Raw genomic sequence first — 24572 nt, 5'->3', positions numbered from 1 at the left:
AGAGACTCTGTCACACTTAGCAAAAACATCTACTACTAGTCTGCAAAATTAACCAATCGCCTGATCGCCAATGCGATAAAATCTCAGCTCTGTCTACAGAAACATTGTCTATCGATCGCCTGAATTGCGATGAAAAAAATCTGAAAAGACCGTTTGGAAATAAACCGACAAATAATTAATTTACGAAAATTCGTTCGAGTGCGTGATCATTTAAGAACGAAATTAATAGTGTCGGCTCTCCGGAAATTTGTGCGCGGTACCGATTTTGCCCGGAACTTATTTTAATTATTTCTGAAAGGTAAGCGAATGGCACGGACATGACCTGCAACTTACGAAAATTCTTCGCTACTTTCCGGCAATCATACAATTTTCCGCCATCTTGAAATATTTTAAGTGATCGATTAGCAAAGTAAAGCAGAGCAAAAGCATATTGTAAAGCAATATGTTCACCAAATTATATATTGATTCTTGCTAACTGATTTTCATTTTCCGCAGTCAAACGATATGCACATTTTCTTTCATGTGCAAAACACGCACATTTTTTGGTTTGTCTTTTTCGGATACAGTATTTGTCGTCGATTATATTTTTTTTTCGATGGTCTTTATAAACAAACAAATGAATGGCGCGAACGCATGCGGTGATACAGTCGGTCTGGTATATAATATATCGCATAGTATTAAACAGATATAGCAACTCTTAAGACTATTAAAAAGTATAATTAGTTAGGGCTTGTGGGGGGGGGGGGGGGCTCCGCCCTTTATCCCCGTTGGGGACCTGCGGCCCCAGACCCCGACATATTTTTTTTCATATTTCAAATTTAAGACCATTGACACCCCTGTCAAACCTTACACGGCTATTTTAGTCCCTGGTTAAAAGGCAATGCCAAATTCAACAGATGCAAAAAGAATTATAAAGTCACTGCTCATATAAGGTTCCGTGGTCTTCTCGAGATGGTATCCGTGTTTTCCCAACATGGTCATTAAAAACGCAAACTTCTCCACAAGAAATAGTTTTCTGGGGAAACCCTGCTGAGAGGTTATAGAAGACATGTGTAAGTTTGTATAAATCCTTTAATTATTGTAGTGGCTTTAGGGAGCCACCTTTCCTTCATTTTTAAAGAAAATGTGCCAGGATTTTTTCTACATGTAGGCCAATACCTTTGTTATCAATGATAATACACATTTTTTTTTCAAATTGGACTTGGAACATTTTATCAATTTTTCCAATTTACTTCCCCTTTGTAAGTTCATGGTTAAAAACCAAAGACTGCTCCCAATGGTTTTACACTGCTCACAAGGTTTCGGGTTTCCTGAGGTGGATATCAAATAATAATAAAATGATTATTAAAGAGCCCAATGGGTTTGTATCAAGAAAGAATTAAAGAAAGGAACAGACATATCACCTGGTTCTAATATGTGACGTAATTAAGACCTACGTCACCGTCGCGTGCAAACACGTGACCGGGTCGGACATCCAGCGAGCCCTGAAAACTTCAGCAGAAAATAAACATTAAACATAATTGTAATATGAACATCTTGCTGAATTTTATATAGATAAAGCAACTAACTAATAGGTATGCGGTTTATCGTATTTAATTAAATAAAAAACCTATACATTGACTATGTTAATTTATAAATGAAAGGTTAAACATAGTTTATCTCAATTAGAGAAGCATTTGCCAGAAATACCAGATCGTTCAAACATTAACCCATTTATGCCTAGCGTCTAGAAAAAAGGCCTTGGCAAACACAGTACACCCAGATGAGACGGCGCATGATGCCGTGAGATCGCCGTGGTGTAGTGGATATGGTGTCCGCCTAGCGATCGGGAGGTCTCGGGTTCGATCCCCACTGTGGGAGCGTTCTTTAGATCTCCCCCATAGACACCAAGGAAACGGACTCGAGAGCGTTTCATATAAGCTTGGGCTTGTTATGCAACCGAGCTTAAATAAATAGGTTTAAAAAAATAATCAGTGTCTGCGCTGCTTGCTTAAAGGAATTTCTGTAAGAAGTATTCTAAATATAGAAATAAATATATACTAGACATCCCTTATTGTGGAAATACACTGATCCAATTTGGAAGAATGGTAGAGTCCACTAGGCATAAATGGGTTAAGGACAAATAAATTTTATTTCCAACAAGATTACTCTGACAAACATCCTACACACCTATTTCCTACGGAATACCGTTAGTGCCATCGTGGTTACACATTAAAATCCAGAGGGCGACAATGCGAGAGTGCGAGGATACGATGACGACAGTGCGAGAATACGATGGCGACAGTGCTATAGTACGATGGAGACAATGCGATAATACGATGACGACAATGCGAGAGTGCGAGAATAAGATGGCGACAGTGCGGTAGTACGATGGCGACAATGCAATAATACGATGACGACAATGCAAGAGTGTGAGAATACGATGACGACAGCGCGACAATACGATGGCGACAGTACGACAATACGATGGCGACAATGCGATAGTACAATGGCGACAATGCTAGAGTTCGAGAATACGATGACGACAGTGCGACAATACGATGAGGACAGTGCGATTATACGATGGCGACAATGCGATAGTACGATGGCGACAATCGTACTATCGCATTGTCGCAATATCGCTATCGTTCTGCTGCTTATCGTACTGTCGACATCGTAATATCGCATTGTCGCCATCCTACTATAGCATCGTCGCCATCGTATTGTCGTACTGTCGTCATCGTACTCTAGCACTCTCACATTGTTGCCCTCTGGATTTTAATTTGTAACCACGATGACAACGGTATTCCGTAATTTCCTGCATTAAACTCGTGGTTTATTGTTGATAATACGTTCTAGTACAAATAATATAGTCAAATGCAAGTGAAAATGCTTTGTTAAGAATTGAAATGATTTCATGATTTTGTATCAATCACTTTATTTAACCGGGCACCTGAAAATGACGATCAATCTCTGCCCTGTAAACGGTTACTTCACACATTGCGGTGGCGTCATCACACGGTTTTCGCAAGAAACGCGGTGGAAGATCGTCAACATCCATTATGGTGATATTCAGCGTTGTGGATTCTTCTTGTCCATCAATATCCTTTAAAATACAGAAAATCGTATGAATATCTTTTAAAATGTAGACAATCTTACCAAAGTTCTTTAAAAGACAGACAATCGTACCAAAGTCCTTTAAAATACAGACAATCGTACCAAAGTCCTTAAAAATACAGACAATCGTACCAAAGTCCTGTAAAAGACAGACAATCGAACCAAAGTCCATTAAAATGCAGACAATCGTCCAATGTCCTTTAAAATACAGACAATCGTAGCTATGTCCTTTAAAAGACAGACACTCGTATCAACGTCCTTTAAAATACAGACACTCGAACCAAAGTCTTTTAAAAGACAGACACTAGTATCAACGTACTTTAAAAGACAGAAAATCGCATCAACGTCATTTAAAATGCAGACAATCGTAGCAATGTCCATTAAATGCAAACAATCGTAGCAATGTCCTTTAAAAGACAGACAATCGTAGCAATTTCCTTTAAAAGTAGACACTAGTATCATCGTACGTGATACGGTTTACGATAAACCGCATGATACGAATCGTAAACCGTATGATACGAATCGTAAACCGTATTATACGAATCGTATCATACAGTTTCGCATCAAACAGTTAAGCGTATGATCGGTCCAAAAGTCGAAACCGTCTGATACGATCATATCAGACGGTTTATGGGTGCAAAACCGTATGATACGGTTGTAGCTCAACTGACTGATACGGATCGTATCATACGGATTGACTTTTGACCGGTTCGTACACCATACCGAAAGTTTTAACCGAATGAGACGATTGTATCAGACGGTTTTGACTTTTGGACCGTCGTCTTCAAACTTCGCAATCGATCAAGCAGTCACAAACATGACACGCAATCATTTAAACATACAAGCAATCACATACCATCAGATACGCAACCAATTTATGCGATAATTACGCAATCATAAACATGACACGCCTTCAATTGAACATAAACGCAATAACATACCATCAGAAACGCAACCATTTTAAACGATAATCACGCAATCACAAACATGACACGCATTGAGTTAAACATAAACGAAGTCACATATCATCAGATACGCAATCATTTTATACGATAATTACGCAATCAAAAAACAATGACACGCAGTCAAATAAACAATCACTAAATCACATATCAGCATAGCAATCATATTCACGGATATTCAAACATATTCACATAAAAACACGCTCGCGACCATAAACGCTAACACTAAATAATATGAGTCGAGTTCTAAGAAAACTGTGCTTAATGCACTTGCGTTAAGTGTCGTCCCATAATCAGGGACGACACTTTCCGCCTAGACGAGATTTTTGTTTTAAAAAGACTCCCTTTAAACGAAAAATTCCATAAAACGGAATTGTCCACAATCATAGACACGCAAACACTCAATCATAAGCCATCGTATACCATACCTGCGGTATCTGATACTGATCCAGTCGGAATGTTTTGATTATATCCGCTGGTATGTCAAAATCTCCCATCTTAGACTTCATTTCCAACACAGAGGCGCCAACTTGCGTGTTCTGGCATACCGAACAGAACAAATCAGAGAGCGTAGAAAATATATGGTACATATCACAAAACTGCAATTAATGTAAGTTAAAGTATATATTTTAAATCAGTAGTATTCGTGGGACATACATGTTTGTTGATTTCTGGGTCAACCGATTCACGACTTAAACACAAACACATCGGAAAATGACCGACGCAAATTTCTCTTCAGAAATCAACAAATCTACCTGTCCACAAAAAATCATTAAAACACACACAATTTCATGCCGAAATATAAATGATTTAACAGTATTTACTTGAAGTGTTTTACATTATCATAAAATATACCAATTTATAATTATCAGTCCAAGATTCGGTTGGCGAATACAGACCTAGTTCGTGTCTTTTAGTTTATTCAGTATCTCGATGTCCGTAAAATTAGTTCGCTCTCATGTAAATGTATACACAGTTGTTGTTTTTTTAATCTATGACAAACGTTACAAACATACCAAGTTGTCAATAAAGGCACATGTACCTTTGATATATTTTACACGAGATGGGTCCGTTTAAATAAATAACTGAAGGTCGCCGTGACAAAGTGGATACGGTGTCCGCCTAAAAACGGAGAGGTCATGGATTCCCCACTGTGGAAGCGTTCTTTAGATCTTCCCCAAAGAAAACAAGTTCTGGTTATACCTGAAAAAAGGACTCGAGAGCGTTTTAATAAGCCTTAGGTGTTCGATGCAATCAAGCTAAAATGAATAGGTTTAAACTAACTGAGCCAATTTACCTCGGGGATGGTTGTGTAATACGGACGATCGAGAAAGAATGGCGGGAACTCATTGACTGGCTCAATGAATACGTGTAGCGTCTGAAAATGAAAAAAAGGCAACATTTCTATATACGTACGCTTAAAAAATTATATTCGAAGTTCTCGTTTAAATTGGGCTGATAAGACAACTCATGCTAATTTTTAACCCATTTATTCCCAGTGGACTCTCCCATCCTTCTAAATTGGATCAATTTATTTCCAAAAGTAGGGGTGTCTGGTATATTTATTTCTATATTTAGAATATCTCTTACAGAAATTTCTTTAAGCAAACAGCGCAGACCCAGATGAGACGCCGCATCATGCGGCGTCTCATCTGGGTCTACGCTGTTTGCAATGTCCTTTTTTCAGGACGCTAGGCATGAATGGGTTAAATGTACGCCTTATACAAGTTTGTGAATTTATTTAAAATAAAATATAAACAATATGTATGGCCGTGGTAGTGTAATATTCTGATCCTGCGTTTCTTTTCATTATATGACTGGCACAAAGTTCACTCTATTGAAAAATACAGGGGCGTATTTGAGAAAGATTTTAAGATTTTCTTAATATTGTGAAGTTTACATTTTAAAACTACAAAAAGATCCAATTATGTTTATAGGTAAAAAGGTTTAAACACCTATTTTTTTTTATCAGGTTAACATTAAGCGTTACAACGCTACAAAATTCATTAGCGACAAGGGGAATGATCTGCGCTTGCAAATAATCATGAACGTATCGCATGCACTCTCTAGATTTTCTAAGGGAGACAAACGCGTTTTTAAATAAAAATACATATCCGCATTACGCTCCCTTTTTTGCAAACCGATAATTGTGTTGTCAAACGATTGTAAGCTCGTTTTTGTTCATTTTTGATTGCATCGCTGGAGCAAGCGGAACTCGACAAAATAAAGTACTGACATACACGTTCCCTATACTAAATTAATTATAATGTAAACACAATCGAAATACCCCCAATGTGTCACGTTATAAAACGATGCTCCTTTACATCAACCGGTAATAACTTACGTGGCTGCTTTTGTAACATGTGATTTTCACTGTGATATTCGTAGTTTCCAGCTGGAAAAACAAATCGTACATAAAGAATACAATTTCTTTGGTTATAACTCATAAATAGATGCACATAGAAAACTTTTTTTCTTTGTTATGTAAGCTGATTTTTTAGCGGAATACCTTTAGAATTAGGTCCTAAAACATGTAATATACATCTAAAACTGAATCTCAACTTAAAAGCATATGAAAACAATCGCTTCACCAAAAGATGGTTTGCTCATTTTTATGACTGATGTCTTTTTGTGAAACATTGCTTGAATATAAGGTAATCATGGATCCTAAACAATGTCATATCAATCAAACATAACGTCGATAAATCGGACGTCACGTAAAAAATATGACGGCATTGTAATGCGGCAAGCGTTATACCTGACTTTGGAGACCCGCGTCCAAATCCAACTCTTCTTTCAGCGTAAGGAAATTTTCAATCATGTTGAAATAGCGATCGGAACGAATGGGTGTGTATGACGTCACGTTGCAGTTTCCGCTTCCGGTGAGATTGGCTATCACGTGACCTGCAACAACCAATACAAATAAATCAAAAATGCAGGGTTACCATGATGTCCAATTGCAAATTTCGGTCCAGTGAATGAGAATTACATGTCAATCAAAAACCAATACAAATGGATACAAAAACAAATATGCGTTATCGCGACGTCACGATGTCTGTAAGATTGGCTTTGATGTGACCTACAAACAATAGAAATCGACAAAACTAGATATACAGGCTCGATGTATTTACTATATTCAGCCTCGGTATTGATTCTATGTTTAATTTCCTTTTTTATCTTTTCTTTTTTTAAGAGCAACCTCCACAACATAATTGTTCATGTGTGAGATACCGAAAAGCTTGTCCCGACAACTATGAGTACACACCTACGGGTTCTGTTTCCTTGACAATGATGACTTCGTTATTCCTGGTTTGTCCTAAAAGAGAAATAATAGATATTGAATGTACATGCACTACTGCACTAATTGTACATGCACATTAACTATTGAAACAGTATTTCACGAATCGGATATTACTAAAGGCTAAAGTCAATTGATGAAGTTGCGTTAAGGGACTTGTTCACATAGTTTGGCATGTTTTGAAGTTGCTTTAAATTGATAAATTTACACATCGGAATTAAACAGCTACAGTTTAAAACAAGAATAAAATTATAGAAAGAAAAAAGGTAATCCACACCGGTGCGCGAACCACTGACCCTTAGAGCAAAATTAAAAATGTCACCAAAATATAACGATAACAATATTACTCTCCAAATTATTCAATTGTTTCGCGTTTGTAACGCTATATAATTTTCAGGTTTTTTAATCGTCAAAAGAGACATACAATGGATATTGTAGAGCATGGTAAATGTTCAGTATAGTGTTTTCTCGCAAATATCATAACTACAACGAACATATGCAGATCTGAATCAATTGTTTTCAATTTTGTAAATTTACCAAAAGGTGAACAAGTCCCTATAATTATATGCAGTTTAACATGAACAACATGGATAAAACAATCATTATAAAAAGGATAAAAATTTCTTGTAAACGGGTTAATACTAATGTATCAAACATGTGCATATCTAAAAAATAAAGGCATTATTGTCGAAACTGGGACACGTTTGTTTTATCGTCATTTTTATACGTGTCTCACATCGTATGATGATTACGGTACATACCAATGTATTATCCGTGCTCTGGGAAAACCGGGCTTAATGCATGTGCGTCAAGTGTCGTCCCAGATAAGCCTGTGCAGCCAACACAGGCTTATCACGGACAACACTTTCCGCTTTATGTGTTTTTTTCCGATTAAATGAAGTCTCTTCTTAGCGAATATCCAGTTCAGACGGAAAGTGTCGTCCATGATTAGCCTGTGCGAACTGAACTGGTTACTAAGGGACGACACTTTAGGCACATGTAATGGTAGTAAACCCCGTTTTCCCAGAGCAAGGCTCATATGGTTTTGTAACCAATAACAACATTACCTGTGGCGCATCTGAAACTGCTTAAAGCGACCGCAATCAAAACGAAACGTCCAGAAAACCAACAGTGTACATTTTCCGCCATTTTATATTTTATTTCATTTATTTTTATAATTCTTTTATTTTATTTAAACAAAAACACTGCCATATTGTTAAAGTCGAAAATTATAAATTATAAAGTAAGCGAAGGTACAAATGTAGGTAGCTAAGTTGGCTCGAAGTATACATTTTTGCTAAATGAAATGCGATTTTTCATACATCATTAATTAAATCTTATCTTGACTTTCAATACGGAATATTTGCCGCCGTATTTACTCTTGATTCTTGTACATGCACCGCAATTGAATAATTGTTCCTAACTGATAACCATTTGGGTAGGACTTAAAGTTTCTATTGAACACACGTGAACAGTTTTCGAAGTGTACGCGAGATCAATTTTAATTGAGCCTCGCTCTGGAAAAACGGGGCTTAATGCATGTGCGTAAAGTGCCGTCCCAGGTTAGCCTGAGCAGTCCGTCCATGATAATCTGGGAGAGTCGCGTTCTGAGAAAACAGGGCATAATGCATGTGTGTAAAGTGTCGTCTCAGATTAGCCTGTGCAGTCCTCACAGGCTAATCAAGGACGACACTTTCCGCTTTTATGACATATTTCGTTTAAATGAAGTCTCTTCTTAGCAAAAATCCAATTTAGGCGGAAGGTGTCGTCCCTGATTGGCCTGTGCGGACTGCACAGGCTAATCTGGGACGACACTTAACGCACATGCGTTATGCCCAGTTTTCTCAGAACGCGAAACATCTGGGAGGACACTTTTCCAGCCTATCTAAATTACGTCATATTGTCCTCTGGTATAAACTACAATGTACACAGCAATCGCAAAATTGCCCTTTTAAATCGTTCTTTCTGCTTATATCGTCTTTTTCTGTGTCAATAAATTCAGACATACAAACATTCAATCCTTAGTTTCATTCAAAGGTCAAAATCAAATAAAGGGGAACAACTAACATTTTGAGAAACTTGGAGTTACGGTTCTTATATGGTTTGACTCACCCATTCTTCGTGAAGAGAAAATATGACGAATAAACGAGAGCACCTGAGGTAACATATTCGTCATATGAAAGCTTGTCTTATTAAACATCGTACAGCCTAATTGTGTTAAATTTCAATACACTTTTTTCAAATGAAGCATACATGAACAAGGGATGTGTTTGTCAGAAACACAATGCCCCCTTTTGAGCGCTTTTGATTCATATATTTGACCTTTGACATTGAAGAATGACCTTGACCTTGACCTTTCACCTCTCAAAATGTGCAGCTCCATGAGATACATATGCATGCATAATATCAAGTTGCTATCTTCAATATTGAAAAAGTTATGACCGAGGTTTAAGTTTTTAAGACAGACAGAGTCACAGACATAATGACACACAGGCCAAAAACAATAGACCCCCTCTTCTTCGAAGAAGGGGGCATAAAAAGCACCTACATCTACGTTTACTTATGAGCCGCGTTCTGGAAAAACCGGGCTTAATGCTTGTGCGTTAAGTGTGGTCCAAGATTTGCCTGTGCAGTCCGCAGTATAAGTCAATTACAAAATGGATATCGGTCAATTGCAAACTGGAAATCAATAAAAAAAAGTAATTGGATATCAGTCAATTGCAAGCATGATGTCTGTAAACTAAAAATATAGCAAATATGTTCACAAACAAACACCTCAAGAAATTATAAATTTTGATTATTTATCTTGGTTACAACCGTTACAACAACAACACAAGCAACAACAAGTGCAGTGACATGTTTTATCTGTTTATTCGTCAATCAATACACCATAAAGAATTATACAGAATTATACAAATACAAATCTAACAGAGTGAAAACCATATTTCTCATTTACATTTTAAATGCATTTTAACTCGCAAACACTCTTATATTAATATAACTTTTTAGCATTACAAAAAAACTTATTATATGTTAATATTTAACTTTTTTCCTTATAAAGTATGCGAATATTTGACACCATTTCAATATTTTCAATTTTTTTTAATATGCAAAAGGAAACAAAAAATAAAGATTTTTTAACAAGAAATCCAGAAGACCAAAAGTCAAAGTAGACAAAGGAAGCGCACAGTGTTTAAACAAGTAACAGGATAAGAAAGCTGAACTAATGAGTTGCGTTCTGAGAAAACTGGGTATAATGCATGTGCGTAAATTGTCATCCCAGATTAGCCTGTGCAGTCCGCACAGGCTTATCAGGGACGACACTTTCCGCCGTAACATGATTTTCGCTAAGAAGAGACATCATTTCAACGAAAAATTCCATAAAAGCGTAAATTGTCGTCCCTGATTAGCCTGTGCGGACTGCAAAGGCTAATCTGGGATGACAATTTACGCACAAGCATTATGCCCAGTTTTCTCAGAACGCGACTCTAATGAGTACCATACATTACCGTGTTTAAGTCAAAACCATGTAAAACGCCGTCGCGCACACCGATTTCAAAAGCCAAAAGGAGAAAAAAGAATTTCAAGCCAGGAAAACGGGCGAATCGGAACAAAAATGGCTACTATTTTACTTCTGCGCAATCAATTAATCTGCATAATTGCTAATCAGTTATTTTAATACATAGCTTATAGTTATATCATACGTGATCAAACCATAACAGTCCTTCCTGAAAAAAATGCAATAACATCATGAAATGACAACATAAATGTACTGGAAAAAACTAAATTTTCCACATAAATTACAATGTTGAATCAATTAAACCCAACATAAATAGTTGAATTTGAATCAAAAAGAGACAGAAATGGAAATAAGCTATGACAGAGAAGCCAGAGGCCCTTAAAACAAGTGGTGAGAAACTCATACTGTGAAATTATTAAATTGGTTGGCCTGAAATTTCGTCAAATAAAAAAAATGAAACAAGAGTTCGGCGGTCGGAGACATATGCCCCCGAAACAGGGCCTTGATTTTCCAACTTATTGTGACTTTGACCTTTGACCTTGTGACCCAAATTTCAATAGGAGTCATGTACTGTCCAAGGCCAATGCACATGTGAAGTATCAAGTCAATCGGTCAATTTGTTGACGAGTTATAGATCGGAAACGATTTTCACACTTATCATGACAGTGACCTTGACCTTTGACCTAGTGACTCCAATTTCAATAGGGGCCATCTACTGTCCAAGGCCAATGCACATATGAAGTATCAAGCCAATCAGGTTTTCGTTGACGAGTAATTGATCGGAAACGATTTCACACTTATTGTGACAATGACCTTGACCTTTAACCTAGTGAGCCTTATTTCAATAGGGGTCAGCAACTGTCCAAGGCCAATGCATATGTGAAGTATCAAGGCAATCGGTCAATAGTTCAAAAGTTATTGATCGGAAACGAACTGGTCTACCGACAGACTCTGACCGACCGACAGACAGACCGACCGACCGACCTTCATCTAGCAAAACAATATAACCCCTCTTCTTCGAAGGGGGATTGGGCATAAAAAATACAGCAATAAACATAAGGTGGGCTATAAATTGAGATATTCTAAACAATTGTGTCGCCTTATAACAGTTGATGTGAGCATGTCATGAAATAAAACCAAAAACCTTTTTGTTTTCCAGTCGGGTTGAAGCTGTTCATCAATCCACACTTAAAAGACACTTCTCAACTATGGACAAGCATTCTTACAATATCAATCAATTAGAAACTCATTCATTCCCAATACTTAACTTAACAATTCATAAATCTAAATCAAAACAAAAACAGTATTGTGCATAAATAGAGCCGTGTTCTGAGAAAACTGGGCATAATGTATGTGCGTAAAGTGTCTACCCAGATTAACCTGTGCAGTCCGCACAGGCTTATCAGGGACCACATTTTCCGCCTAAATTGGATTTTTGCTAAGAAGAGACTTCATTTAAACGAAAAATGTCATAAAAGCGGAAATTGTCGTCCCTGATTAGCCTGTTAGTACTGCGGAAAACTCGTGAAAAACACGTAACATCAATGGGACGCTGGCGTTCCTCTTCCGCTCGGACACTTCCGTCGCCTGAAATGCTAATAAAATGTATAAATTAGAACAAAATAACTTCAGCCATATTGCTACTGATTTAATTTATTAAATCAATTAATAAAACTTAACTGAAACTCAATTTAGACATAAGTTAGTTCACGAAAGTCCTAAAATCTGTTAACAAAGATTATCGTAAGCTTGCTACTTTCATAACTTAATACAGTTTGCATTGATATTTTTTTAAGACAAAGTACATATGAGACGCGCATATATATGGGAAAACCAAAGGCAATGCATGTGTGTTAAGTGTCGTCCCAGATTAGCCTGTAAATTCCACACAGGCTATTCTGGGACAACACTTTCTGCAAAAACTGGATTATTTGCTAAGAAGAATCTTTCTTTAAACGAAAATTAACATAACATCGGAAATGGTCGTCCCTTATTAGCCTGTGCATGTATTAAGCCCGGTTTTCCTAAAGCGGGGATCACGTGCAATGCCAATGTCGGTAACTTGTTGTACGTTGTACCATCAAGTGAACAGAAAATGTTGATTATTGAAATAAGAGCATCAATCGGGTTAAGAAAAGGTCGAGAAATCGCAGACTGAACACATACACAAAGACATTTTTATGTTTAGCAATTTGACGTAAATTACAGATTACCATAATGTTGAATGTCAGCGAAAGCGTCTCGCCTGACGTCATATTCTTGACCATCTCAAACGATGACGCGACGCTCAACTCTTCCGTGAAGTTGTTGATATTGACAACTCCGTCATCTGCAGTCAAAAAAACTAAGTTGATGGATATTAATAAAGCACTACAGTTTTAAAAATAAAGTAAATGGTGTTTATAAAGCCTAAATATAACAGGGATACAAAGGCTCTTATAAATAAAGAATACTGTAAAATCATTCATATTCGTCGGTATAAAATTTCGTGTTGTTTTTTTCTTTAAAAAAAAAGACTTTTTCGTCTACAGGTATTTTCGTTTGTTAATAATTCGTGGACTTGTCAACCAACGGAATCAACGAAAAATAATGTCGCACGAATAAAAATGAGATAACAGTATGCAAATCTAGTCACGTTATTTAAGAAAGTATGCATATTTTGATTATATATTTATTAAGAATCAACGGGTATTTTTCTTGTATTAAACATGAACTTATCGTGACTTTTTGCCAAGTATTATCGCGTCTGTAAGGTCAAATAATAATAATAATAAATAGTTATAATGAGGCACTTGAGTTTGATTCAGGACAGCAATACAGAATGGAAAAGTCACGTGACCTGGTTCTATGGAATATGTGACGTCATAATTAAGACCTACGTCACCGTCTCGTGCATGCACATGAGATGGCCGGACATTCAGCGAGCCCTTAAATAATGAACAGAAAATAAACTTTCCAGCCGCTAACTATTGAATTTTCGAAATAACTTACTATTCGGTGCTAACTACCCATGTAAAAACTAAGTATTAATCATAGATGCAGCGTATTTAAATCAAAGATCTTTAAATTGATTATGTTCATTTATAAATATTTGGAGAAGTATACGCCCGAAATATCAGATCATTAAAAAATTATGGACACATACACATTATTTCAAACAAAATTAAACTGACAAACATCACACAAACCTATTCTATACATTAAACTAGTGGTTTATTGTTCATAAATCGTTCTTGTACAAGTGACCTTAACTTAAACAAGTATTAATGCATTGTTAAGTATTTAAACAGTATTTAAATGGTATACATGATTTTGTATCATTCAATTAAACATAATACCTGAAAATGACGATCAATCTCTGCTGTGTAAACGGTGACGTCACACATTGCGGTGACGTCATCACATGGTTTTCGCAAGAAACGCAGAGTGAGATCGTCAACATCCATAATGGTGATGTTCAACGTTGTGGATTCTTCTTGTCCATCAATATCCTATAAAACACGGGAAATCGAACTAATGAACGATTCAATCGCAAATTCTGATCTACTATTCATCTAGTTTTAGTTTCACAGCGTACTTTAGTTTTCATTTATTTAATCCATAAAAAGGGCTAACTTTACAACATCAGATGGACGGTTTTAATATAGAGGTTCTTAATACAATACTATAAAATATCTATTCTATATGTATTGAGATTATCTAGGACGAGGTGTCTCCTATAATTTGCCCTATCTGTCAAAAATATGTTAAATTTCACATGCATGACGTCATTTAAAAACTGAATGGTTTGATTCTAACGCGATACTTTCCGGATTGTCCATATTCTAAACTGTGGTTAACTCGTTAATTGAATTATAAGCGCTGGCACAATTTCCCTTAAAACGCGTCCCAGCGGCCATTCATACCATGGCGACGATTTTCAGCATCAAGAACTTGGTTGTACCTATGGTGTCGTAGTCGATCATATCGCGGCTCTCAATCACGCCTGTCGAGCTGTTCATCGCAAAATGTCGACGCCCATCGTACTGCAAGAGGTTATTTTGTACATTTGTAGTTGATATACATTTCATCTTCAAACTTCGCGATCGTCAAGCAATCACAAACACTTACACGCATTCATACAAACATACACGCAATCACATAATATCACATACCAACAGACATATAATCACACACAAGGCTACACAATTATAGACACGCAAACACGCAGAGCTGTACGATCTCCTTTAATCGCATACACACAATCACAAGCATGCATAGACTCGCAGTCGCATACATGCAATCACACACGCACTCATAGACTCGAAATCGCGTACACGCAATCACACATGCACTCATAGACTCGCAATCGCGTACACGCAATCACACACGCACAAATAGACACGCAATCGCATACACGCAATCACACACACACACACACACACACACACACACTAATAGACACACAATCATATAAAATTACACGCAATCACATACAATCACGTACCAATAGACACTCAATCACACACGAGGCTACACAATTAAAGACACGCAAACACGCCTAGCTGTACGATCTCATTCAATCGCAAACACGCAATCACACACGCACACATTGACACGCAATCGCAGACACGCAATCACAAAAGCACGCATAGGCACGAAATCGCATACAGGCAATCACACACATACTCATAGACACGCAATCGCATACACGCAATCACACACGCCACATAGGCACGCAATCGCATACACGCAATCACACAAGCACGCATAGGCACACAATCGCATACACGCAATCACACACACACTTATTGACACGCAATCTCATACACGCAATCACACTAGCACGCATAGGCACGCAATCGCATACACGCAATCACACACACACTTATTGACACGCAATGTCATACACGCAATCACACTAGCACGCATAGGCACGCAATCGCATACACGCAATCACACACACACTCATAGACACGCAATCTCATACACGCAATCACACACGCCACATAGGCACGCAATCGCATACACGCAATCACACAAGCACGCATAGGCACGCAATCGAATACCTGCGGTATAAGATACTGATCTAGTCGGAATTCTTTGATGACATCAGCGGGTTCATCAAGGTCTCCCATCTTGGACCTCACTTCAAACACAGAGGCGCCTACTTGCGTATTCTGGTATGAACAGTATATAGTTAACATCACACAACTACAATTAATGAAAAAGAAGATACTGTAAAATCGTTTAATTTCGTCGGCATGATTTTTTTTTATTACTTTCTCATGGACACGTAAATACGCGGATTTTTTTTTTTAAGAAAACACATGAGGAATTTGCGTCGGTCATTTTTCGATGTGATTGTGTTTAATTCGTGGATCGGTCAACCCACGAATCAACGAACATAAATGTCCAACATATAATACTTATTTAAAAGTATTTACCTGAAGTCTGTTATATGATCATACACAATACTTATTTATAATTAAACGTAAGTCCACGATTCGGTTGGCGAATACAGGCCCAGTTCATGTCTCTCAGTTTATTTAGTTATTGTTATGCCCGTAATGCTCTCATGCACATGTAAACACAGTCTTTATTCTTTTTTGAAACTATAAAATCAGTTGCAAAAATGCCAGTTCGTCAATCAACGCACAGGTTTCTTTGATATAATTTACCCGAGTACGTTTAAATGAAAACCTTGTGTAGTGGATATTGTGTCCGCATAGCGTTCGGGAGGTTACGGTTTTGACTCCACCATGGGAGCGTTCTTTATATCTCCAACACATACCACGCATACATGTTCTATCTAGGAAATGGACTCAAGTGTGTATCAATAAGCATTATGCTTTCGATGCAACTAAAATAAATAGGTTTAAACTAAAGGTGATCTCATACCTCTGGGATGGTTATGTTATATGGACGATTGAAAAAGTATGGCGGGAACTCATTGACTGGCTCAATCGATACATGTAGCGTCTGAAAACGGAAAATGGCAATATTTCTATGTGCGTGCGATAACAAATTTATATTCAAAAGTCTTGTTGACATTGTGTTGATAACACGACTCATTGTTATATTTAAATGTACGCTTAACAAAAGTTTGCGAAATTTAGTTTAAAAGGGTTTAAATCTGTATGCCTGTCCATGCGTAATAACCTGATCCTGTTGTTTGTTTTTATTCAAGACTGACGCATTGTTAATTGTATTTTAAAATCCAGGGACGTATATTAAAAAGATTTTGAGATTTTCTTAATAGTGTGTATTGATAATTTTTTAAGTAAAAACTACATAAAGCCAAAACTTTTTACGCGTTTAAAGGTTCAAATTACTGTTGTAAAGATATTAGGTTTATATTAAGTGTTACATACGCTGCATAATGCATTAGCGACCAAGGGAAAATCTGTGGTTGCAAAAAATCATAAACGTATCGCATGTATTCCATTGATTTTCTAAGGGAGACAACCGAGCTTTCAAATAATTTTACAAAGACCGCATTACGCTCCCTTGTTTGCAAACGGCGATAATTGTGCTGACAAACAATTTAAAGCACAACGTTTTATTCATCTTTCATTGCATCGCTCAAGGACCAATAAAAACAAAACGTGTTTGTATCGGTCTCTGCATCGCTTCAGCTAGCGAAACTCGACGAAATAAAGTAAGTTAAATTTTGTTATAATGTAAACAAAAAAGAAAAAAATCCGATGTTTTTTTCACCTTAAAAAACGATGCTCCTTTACGCAAACCGGTTATAACTTACGTGGCTGAATTGACCGCATATGATTTTCACTGTGATGTTCGTAGTTTCCAGTTGAAAAAATGGTATGCAAATAATATAGTTGAGCCTTGCACTGGGAAAACGGAGCTTGATGCATTTGCGTAAAGTGTCGTCCCAGATTAGCCTGTGCTGTCCACACAGGCTTATCAGGCTTATCAGACAAGACACTTTTTTGTCTAAATTGGATTTTCGCTAAAGAGAGATTTTAGCGAAAAATACCGTGTCGTCCGTCCGCAAAGGCTAATCTTGAACGACACTTTACGCACATGCATCAAGCTTTTTTTCATAGATCAAGTCTCGATTACTTTGGTTTAAACTCATGAAAAAATAAAATTGAAAAAAAAAAGTTTTCTTGAATGTATCAGCTCTATCATTTCGCGCAATAACTTTAGAACTAGGAACTTAAACGAAAAACATGTAAACTATATTATTACCTGATTCCAAACTTAAACGCAAATGAAAGCAATCGATTCACAAAGGACGTTTTGCTTATATTTATAACTGATTATTCGAATTAAGCTTAGGTCGTGTTGATGTCATCCCACTGTCTTTCTGTTGTATATTGTTCAAAACGGGACATCATGGACCTAAATCAGTTTCATATCGATGTGGCGTCACGTTACAAATGTGATCTGATGCGTATTGCGTCACGCGTTATACTTGACTTTGCAGGCCTGCGTCCAAATCCAACTCTTCTTGCAGTGTAAGAACGCTTTCGTTCATGCTGAAATAGCGATCTGACCGACTGGGTGTGTATGACGTCACGTTGCAGTTTACGCTTCCGGCGAGATTGGCTATCACGTGACCTGCAACAGCGAACAGAAATAAATTCCGCTTCCAGCGAGTGACAGTTACGTGTCATATGCCACATCCAATACAAAAAGATTAAAACATGTGTTCGCATGGCGCCACGTTAAGGCTTTCGTTTTCTGTAAGATTCGCTTTGACGTGACTTATCAGGAACGACCCCTTCCGCCTAACCTTAATTTTCGCTAAAAAGAGACTTCCTTTAAACGAAAATTACCATTAAAGCGGAAAGTGTCAACCCAGATAAGCATGTGCATTCCGCATAATTATGCTAATCTGGGAAAACATTTTACGCGCATGCACTAAGATCAGTTTTCCCAGAGCACGTCTCAATACGATAATGAAAACTTGTTCTCAATAATATGTGTCGTGTTCTGAGAAAACTGGGCATAATGCTTGTGCGTAATGTGTCATCCCAGATTAGCCCGTTCAGTCCGAACAGGCTAATCAGAGACGACTCTTTCCGCCTAAACTGGATTTTCTCTAAGAAGAGACATCATTTAAACGAAAAATTCCATAACAGCGGAAATTGTCGTCCCTGATTAGCCTGTACGGACTGCACAGGCTAATCTGGGATGACAATTTACGCACAAGCATTATACCCAGTTTTCTCAGAGCACGATACGTATGAGTACTCACCTACGGGTTCCGTTTCCTTGACGGTGATGTCATGGCTGACGTATTTATTAATTGTTTGTCCTGAAAAAAAGACATGCTAAATATCAAAGTGACAGTCCATCGTTGTTTGGCATATAAATCGTATAGCGAGAAATAAACTTTACATAAATTAATGAAATATATTTTGTATCGATGTTGACATCGAACACCTGGTCAAAATCGGGTTTGAATCGATAAAATAATATATAAATGATCATAAATTCATGCAATAGGCGAAAATCATTGCAGCGTCGCAAGTTATGCAAATTAAATCTATATTTAGCTTTCGATAACCATTATAAGCATATGGAAGATAGATACATTGATTTAGCAAAATCGTAGCGTTGCAACTCAGTTTCCGTCTGTAACAGGTGTATTTGTATTTGTTCTTCCCTTCCCTCCGCTAAATTCGCCCGTATCCGCAATTTTGTTTGTTTAGGTTTGAATTAACGTGTCGAGTCATGCATATTAATTAGGTCGTTTTCGTACTTTACCGTACTCGACCCCAAAATAAAATTCGCTAAATTGTTTGTTTTCAACCGGATTTTCAGTGAAATCCTCAATACGATTCTGCCCATATGAACTGTCACTTTAAATGTACATGCACCACTGCGCGTGTTGTGCATGTATAAATAATATTGAAACAGTTTTTGTACGAGTCAACAATTACTGAATGCTGAAGTCAATCGATGACGCTTCGTTTAAATTACAATAAGCCTACAATTCTATGTTTCAACAACAAATTTCCTAGGACAGGATCAAACAGTTTGGGCAGTGAATTTCGATATTATTTTATCTAGGCGAATAATCTAAAAAGTGATGTAGTCTTGCGATTACGTTTCAAGCGCTGGAACCGGATTTTGAAGGCCTTTGCAAACAGTTTGGATCCAGATGAGACGCCACAGAACGTGGCGTCTCATCAGGATACAAACTGTTTGCTATTCTGATACTATTCTTTGAAAAAAATATATAAGAAAATGCTAATTTTAGAAATTTAGCAGACGACATTTAAGCAGACGAAAAATTTCCCAGCATGCAAGGGGTTAAGTTTCAAGTGTCTTGCATCAAATGCGTTTCCTTAAGAATTATTAGGTTATTTTTCGTTCAACATCTTTCATTTTAATAAGTTTGGAAAATAACAAACTTACGTGTTAATATCGTATGTAGTCCAAAATAAAAAAACTTTGAAAAAGTCATTATAAAAAGATAAAAATTGTGTGAAAACGGGTAAATACGCATCTATTAAACATGTGCATTTCTCAAACATATATTCATTATTGTCTTAAATTACTGGGGAACTATTTTCATCAGTATTATGTTCCACATGTCAATTTATGAACCATGCCTTGGGAAAACCAGGCTTAATACATATGCGTTAAGTCTCTTCCCATATAAGTCTGTGCAGTCGGCACAGGCTAATCAGGGAAGACGTTTTCCGCGTGTATTTTTTTTTCGTTCTCTTTTTAGCGAAAATCTAGTTTAGCGGAAAGTGTAGTCCCTGATTAGCCTGTACGGTCTGCACAGGCTAATCTGGGACGAAACTTTACGCACATGAATAAACCCCGTTATCCCAGAGCGAGACATATATGGTTTTGTAACCAACAACATTACGTGCGGCGCATTTAAAACTGCTTATGGCCACCGCAATTAAAACAAAACGTCCCAAAAAGCATTTGAGAACATTCTCCGCCATTTTTAAATTGTATTGATTATTTTTTATTTAATTTTATTTTAACAAAGACACTGTAGTATTAATAGAGTCCAAACTTAAACTTATATATATATATATCCGAAGGAACAAATGCAGGTAGATTAGTTTGCTTGAAATATTTATGTTTTCTCAACGAAACGCGACTGTTTATACATCATTAATTAAATCTTATCAGGACTTCCAATACGGAATATTTGCCGCCGTATTTACTCTTGAATTTTGTATATTCACCGCTATTGAATAAATGATCCTAACTGATAATCATTTGGGTAGAACAGAAAGTTTTAAATTGAAGGCAAAATAAAAGCATTCGAACTGTACGCACGATCAATTCTAATTATGTTACTCTATTTGTCTCAAATAAACAAAAATCTATAAACATTTTGAGCCACGCTCGAGGAAAAACGGGGCTTAAAGCATGTGCGTTTAGTGACGTCCAAGATTAGCCTGTGAAGTCCCCACAGGCTTATCAGAAACGACACTTTCCGCTGTTATGGTATGTTTCGTTAAAAGGAAGCCTATTATAAGCGAAAATCAGGCTAATCTGGGACGATATTTGACGCACATGCATTAAGCCCTGTTTTCCCAGAGTGAGGCTCAAATTCGTCGTTTGGTGGTCGCCAAGATGAGCTCTTCTTGGCCAACAAGTGTTGCTGTCATGTTTCGGACGTTCTCGTTGGACTTGGTGAGTCAATAACAAACTGGATATATGTGTCGTGTTCTGAGAAAACTGGGCATAACGCTTGTGCGTAAATTGTCATCCAAGATTAGCCTGTGCAGTCCGCAGAGGCTAATCAGGGACGACAATTTCCGCTTTTATGGAATTTTTCGTTTAAATGATGTCTTTGCTAAGCGAAAATCCAGTTAAGTCGGAAAGTGTCGTCCCTGTTTAGCCTGAGCGGACTGCACATGCTAATCTGGGATGACACTTTACGCACATGCATTTTGCCAAGTTTTCTCAGAACACGCCACATATTGGTCAATTGCAATCTGGAAATCAGTAAAACAAAAAAATAGATATCAGTCAATTGCAGGACATATGTCAGTCAACTGAAATTAGAATAAATATGTTAACAAACAAACATCTATTGAGATTAGAAATATTGGTATTTATTTTGTTTACCACTGCAAATGTGTCAAATAATGATGAGAAATTGGGTGAAATATTTGGGTTTTCTTTATGTACGAAATATTGACAAGTATATCAGTAGCGAGTATGCATTAACAACAAAGGGGTTACAATGCTGTTGACACAAGCCTTAGGCTGTATTTGCATTATTTATTATTTGTACCACAACGCTCATTAACGTGTGCATACTTGAATAGTGACTTCTCCAGATTGTAATTCAGCCAATTAGAAATAAAGACACATAGAACACTGACCAATGGGATTCATAACTGAGTTTCACGGGCCAGATGTTAGAGGGAAACAAGACAGTTAGCGTTTAGACTTGGAGGTGTACGGATCGAGAAAGATACGATCATGTAGCTATCAGACTGTATTTGTATAACCGAAAATATTAAGTATGTTAGACATTAAATTGGACTAGAAACTGATACATGGTGTTGTTGAATATTTTATCCTATATTATGCAGAGAAACCGATATAATAGAGAGGGACCGACTTGTCCCATGCGTGACACGAGAAAATGGTAGTAAATACAAATCTCGTCATCTTGGCAATTCGCGCATGACGAGATATCGAATGATAGGCTACATACCGGTAATTTTAGAGTAATGAACATTGTTAGTAACTATGGGTCGTCTATGAACTATGAACGATTACGGGACACAGGACGTTAAATGGTGCCGTGACCAGGATTCGAACAAAGAAATACTACCACTTACAATTACGAAGCCATGGAAAACAACGCGAAGAAACTCCGTTTCGGCAACTTCTGTAACCAGTAACAACAACCGTGAGCCGGGAACAACGACATCAGACCGCACACATTCTGCAACTTCCGGTGAGTGACTGTTTTATTTCCTAACGCTTGTATCAAAATGGCAAATCAAATAATCCCTGAATTATTTCAAAATTTAAATGAACAAATTAAAGATGTTAAAACGGCCATAAGCACTCAGACTATTTCACAGGTGGTACAATCATTTGATGGAAATTCAAAAGAATTTAAACATTGGATTAAAAATGTAGAAAAATATGGAACACTTACCAATTTAGATGAGAATAAATTAAAATTTGTTGCTTACCAATCTAGTAAAGGGCTTGTTAGTGATTACATACATCGTTTTTTGACTGATGATCCGACAGGGACATGGACTGATTTAAAGGAACAGCTTAAATTAAGATTTGCAGAAATTCAAGACCCACAATACGCTTTCTCATTATTAAAGACGACTAAACAAAAGACCGACGAAAATGTTCAAATATACGCTGAGCGACTTTTATCTCTTGCGACGGATGCATACGAAAATATTGAAGGAAATTTAGAATATAAAGAAAAACAGTTAGTAGAAATTTTTATTGACGGATTATCGCACGATTATTTGAGACTTAAATTAATGCGCGAAAATCATGCAACGTTATCAAATGCTTTAAAAAGCGCTATACATGAGCAAAGTGTCAGAGCTAGGTTTGAGTTACGATCACAAATAAATGGACTTGATAACATTACGACCGATAATATTCAGACAGGTATCGATTATATTAGGTCATCTATTGTTTGCACATATTGTAAGAAACACGGTCATTCTATTGAAATCTGTCGCCGTAGGCAACGCGAGATAAGTGCATATACGGTAGGGCGGAACGGCCATACGATAAATCAAAACGATAAAAGGCGCAAGAAAGAATATGACAAAAATTGGAAAGATAAAATTGATTGTTGGAATTGTGGTAAATTAGGACACTTTAGTAGAGAATGTACTCAAAGAAAAACGTACATTAATCGAAAAAACTAGGAAATTCTTACCAAAAAGGGGTCTATGGTAAGAATGAAAAAGTCGAGACATATAATATCGCTTTGTGTGGTAGTCCAAATTCTTGTGTTATTTCAACAGGTGGTTATCAATTTAGGAGCTTGGTAGACTCGGGCGCTCAAGTCAGCATCGTGAGTAAACGTACTTATGATATGTTAAAACAAAAACCCGCACTGATATTTCAAAAAGTAAATCTAAAGTCGGTAAATGGAAATTCATTACATGTCCACGGAAGTGTAAAATTGAGATTCAAAATAGGGAGCATATATAAAGAGCACATGTTTTTTGTAGTAAGTAACGTTAATAGAAATGTTATTTTAGGAAGAGACTTTTTACAAGATAATGGTGTCCGTTTATACTTTGATTTAGGATGTTTGAGGATTGATAACTGTTATGTACCTCTAGAAGAAGATGTACATCTTTCAACGATAGCGAGATTAACTAGGCATACTGTGTTAAAACCACAAACTGCATATAGACTCTTTGCTCAAGCTAAAAGAAACTGCATACGTTCAAATACGAATTATGAATTCAATGGAATAAGCAATTCTTTCTTTGATAATGAACCCGGTTTAACAATTGTTAATTCAGTCGTCAAGACAACGCGTGATAGACAATTTCCCATTTTAATTATAAACAATACGCACAAAACAATAAGGCTTAGACGAAACTGTGCCATAGGGCGAATAACTTCGGTAAATGATAATGAAATATGCTCAGTACAAGAAGTTATTAAAAATAATCAGCCGAAATCAGGTTTATCTAAAGATGAAATCTTATCAGATTTACGTTTAGATGAAAATCAAAAAGAAAATATTCTA

General features: G+C 36.9%; 2 protein-coding genes across 8 annotated transcripts in view; both read right to left on the bottom strand.

Annotated features, from left to right (window-relative positions):
• Positions 1–20872, bottom strand: part of LOC127858859 (cadherin-22-like) — a 31010-nt gene extending 10138 nt beyond the window's left edge. Inside the window, exons 1-10 of one of the 7 annotated variants that reach the window (XM_052396195.1) lie at positions 20249–20872; positions 19083–19142; positions 17619–18442; positions 16757–16837; positions 15925–16035; positions 14782–14901; positions 14215–14367; positions 13716–13803; positions 13090–13205; positions 10295–12471 (exon numbers count right to left, since the gene is read on the bottom strand). In XM_052396195.1, the coding sequence (XP_052252155.1) occupies positions 12418–12471; positions 13090–13205; positions 13716–13803; positions 14215–14367; positions 14782–14901; positions 15925–15993 (600 nt within the window). In that variant the 5' untranslated portion in view covers positions 15994–16035; positions 16757–16837; positions 17619–18442; positions 19083–19142; positions 20249–20872 and the 3' untranslated portion in view covers positions 10295–12417. The other 6 variants (XM_052396196.1, XM_052396197.1, XM_052396194.1 and 3 more) reach the window with 6 other exon arrangements.
• LOC127858860 (uncharacterized) lies at positions 5133–8572 on the bottom strand. The gene is made up of 6 exons (XM_052396198.1): positions 8424–8572; positions 7324–7374; positions 6817–6962; positions 6403–6453; positions 5356–5436; positions 5133–5261 (listed from the first exon to the last, which is right to left on the bottom strand). Exons 1-6 carry the CDS (start codon positions 8503–8505, stop codon positions 5256–5258), a joined length of 417 nt encoding a protein of 138 aa, XP_052252158.1. The 5' UTR covers positions 8506–8572; the 3' UTR covers positions 5133–5255.
• Positions 20873–24572: the final 3700 nt, after the last annotated feature.

This window comes from Dreissena polymorpha, chromosome 14, assembly GCF_020536995.1.
Source record: "Dreissena polymorpha isolate Duluth1 chromosome 14, UMN_Dpol_1.0, whole genome shotgun sequence".
Lineage (NCBI taxonomy): Eukaryota > Metazoa > Mollusca > Bivalvia > Myida > Dreissenidae > Dreissena > Dreissena polymorpha.
Note: the sequence above shows the minus strand (reverse complement) of the source record. Positions and strands in the feature narration are given on the sequence as shown.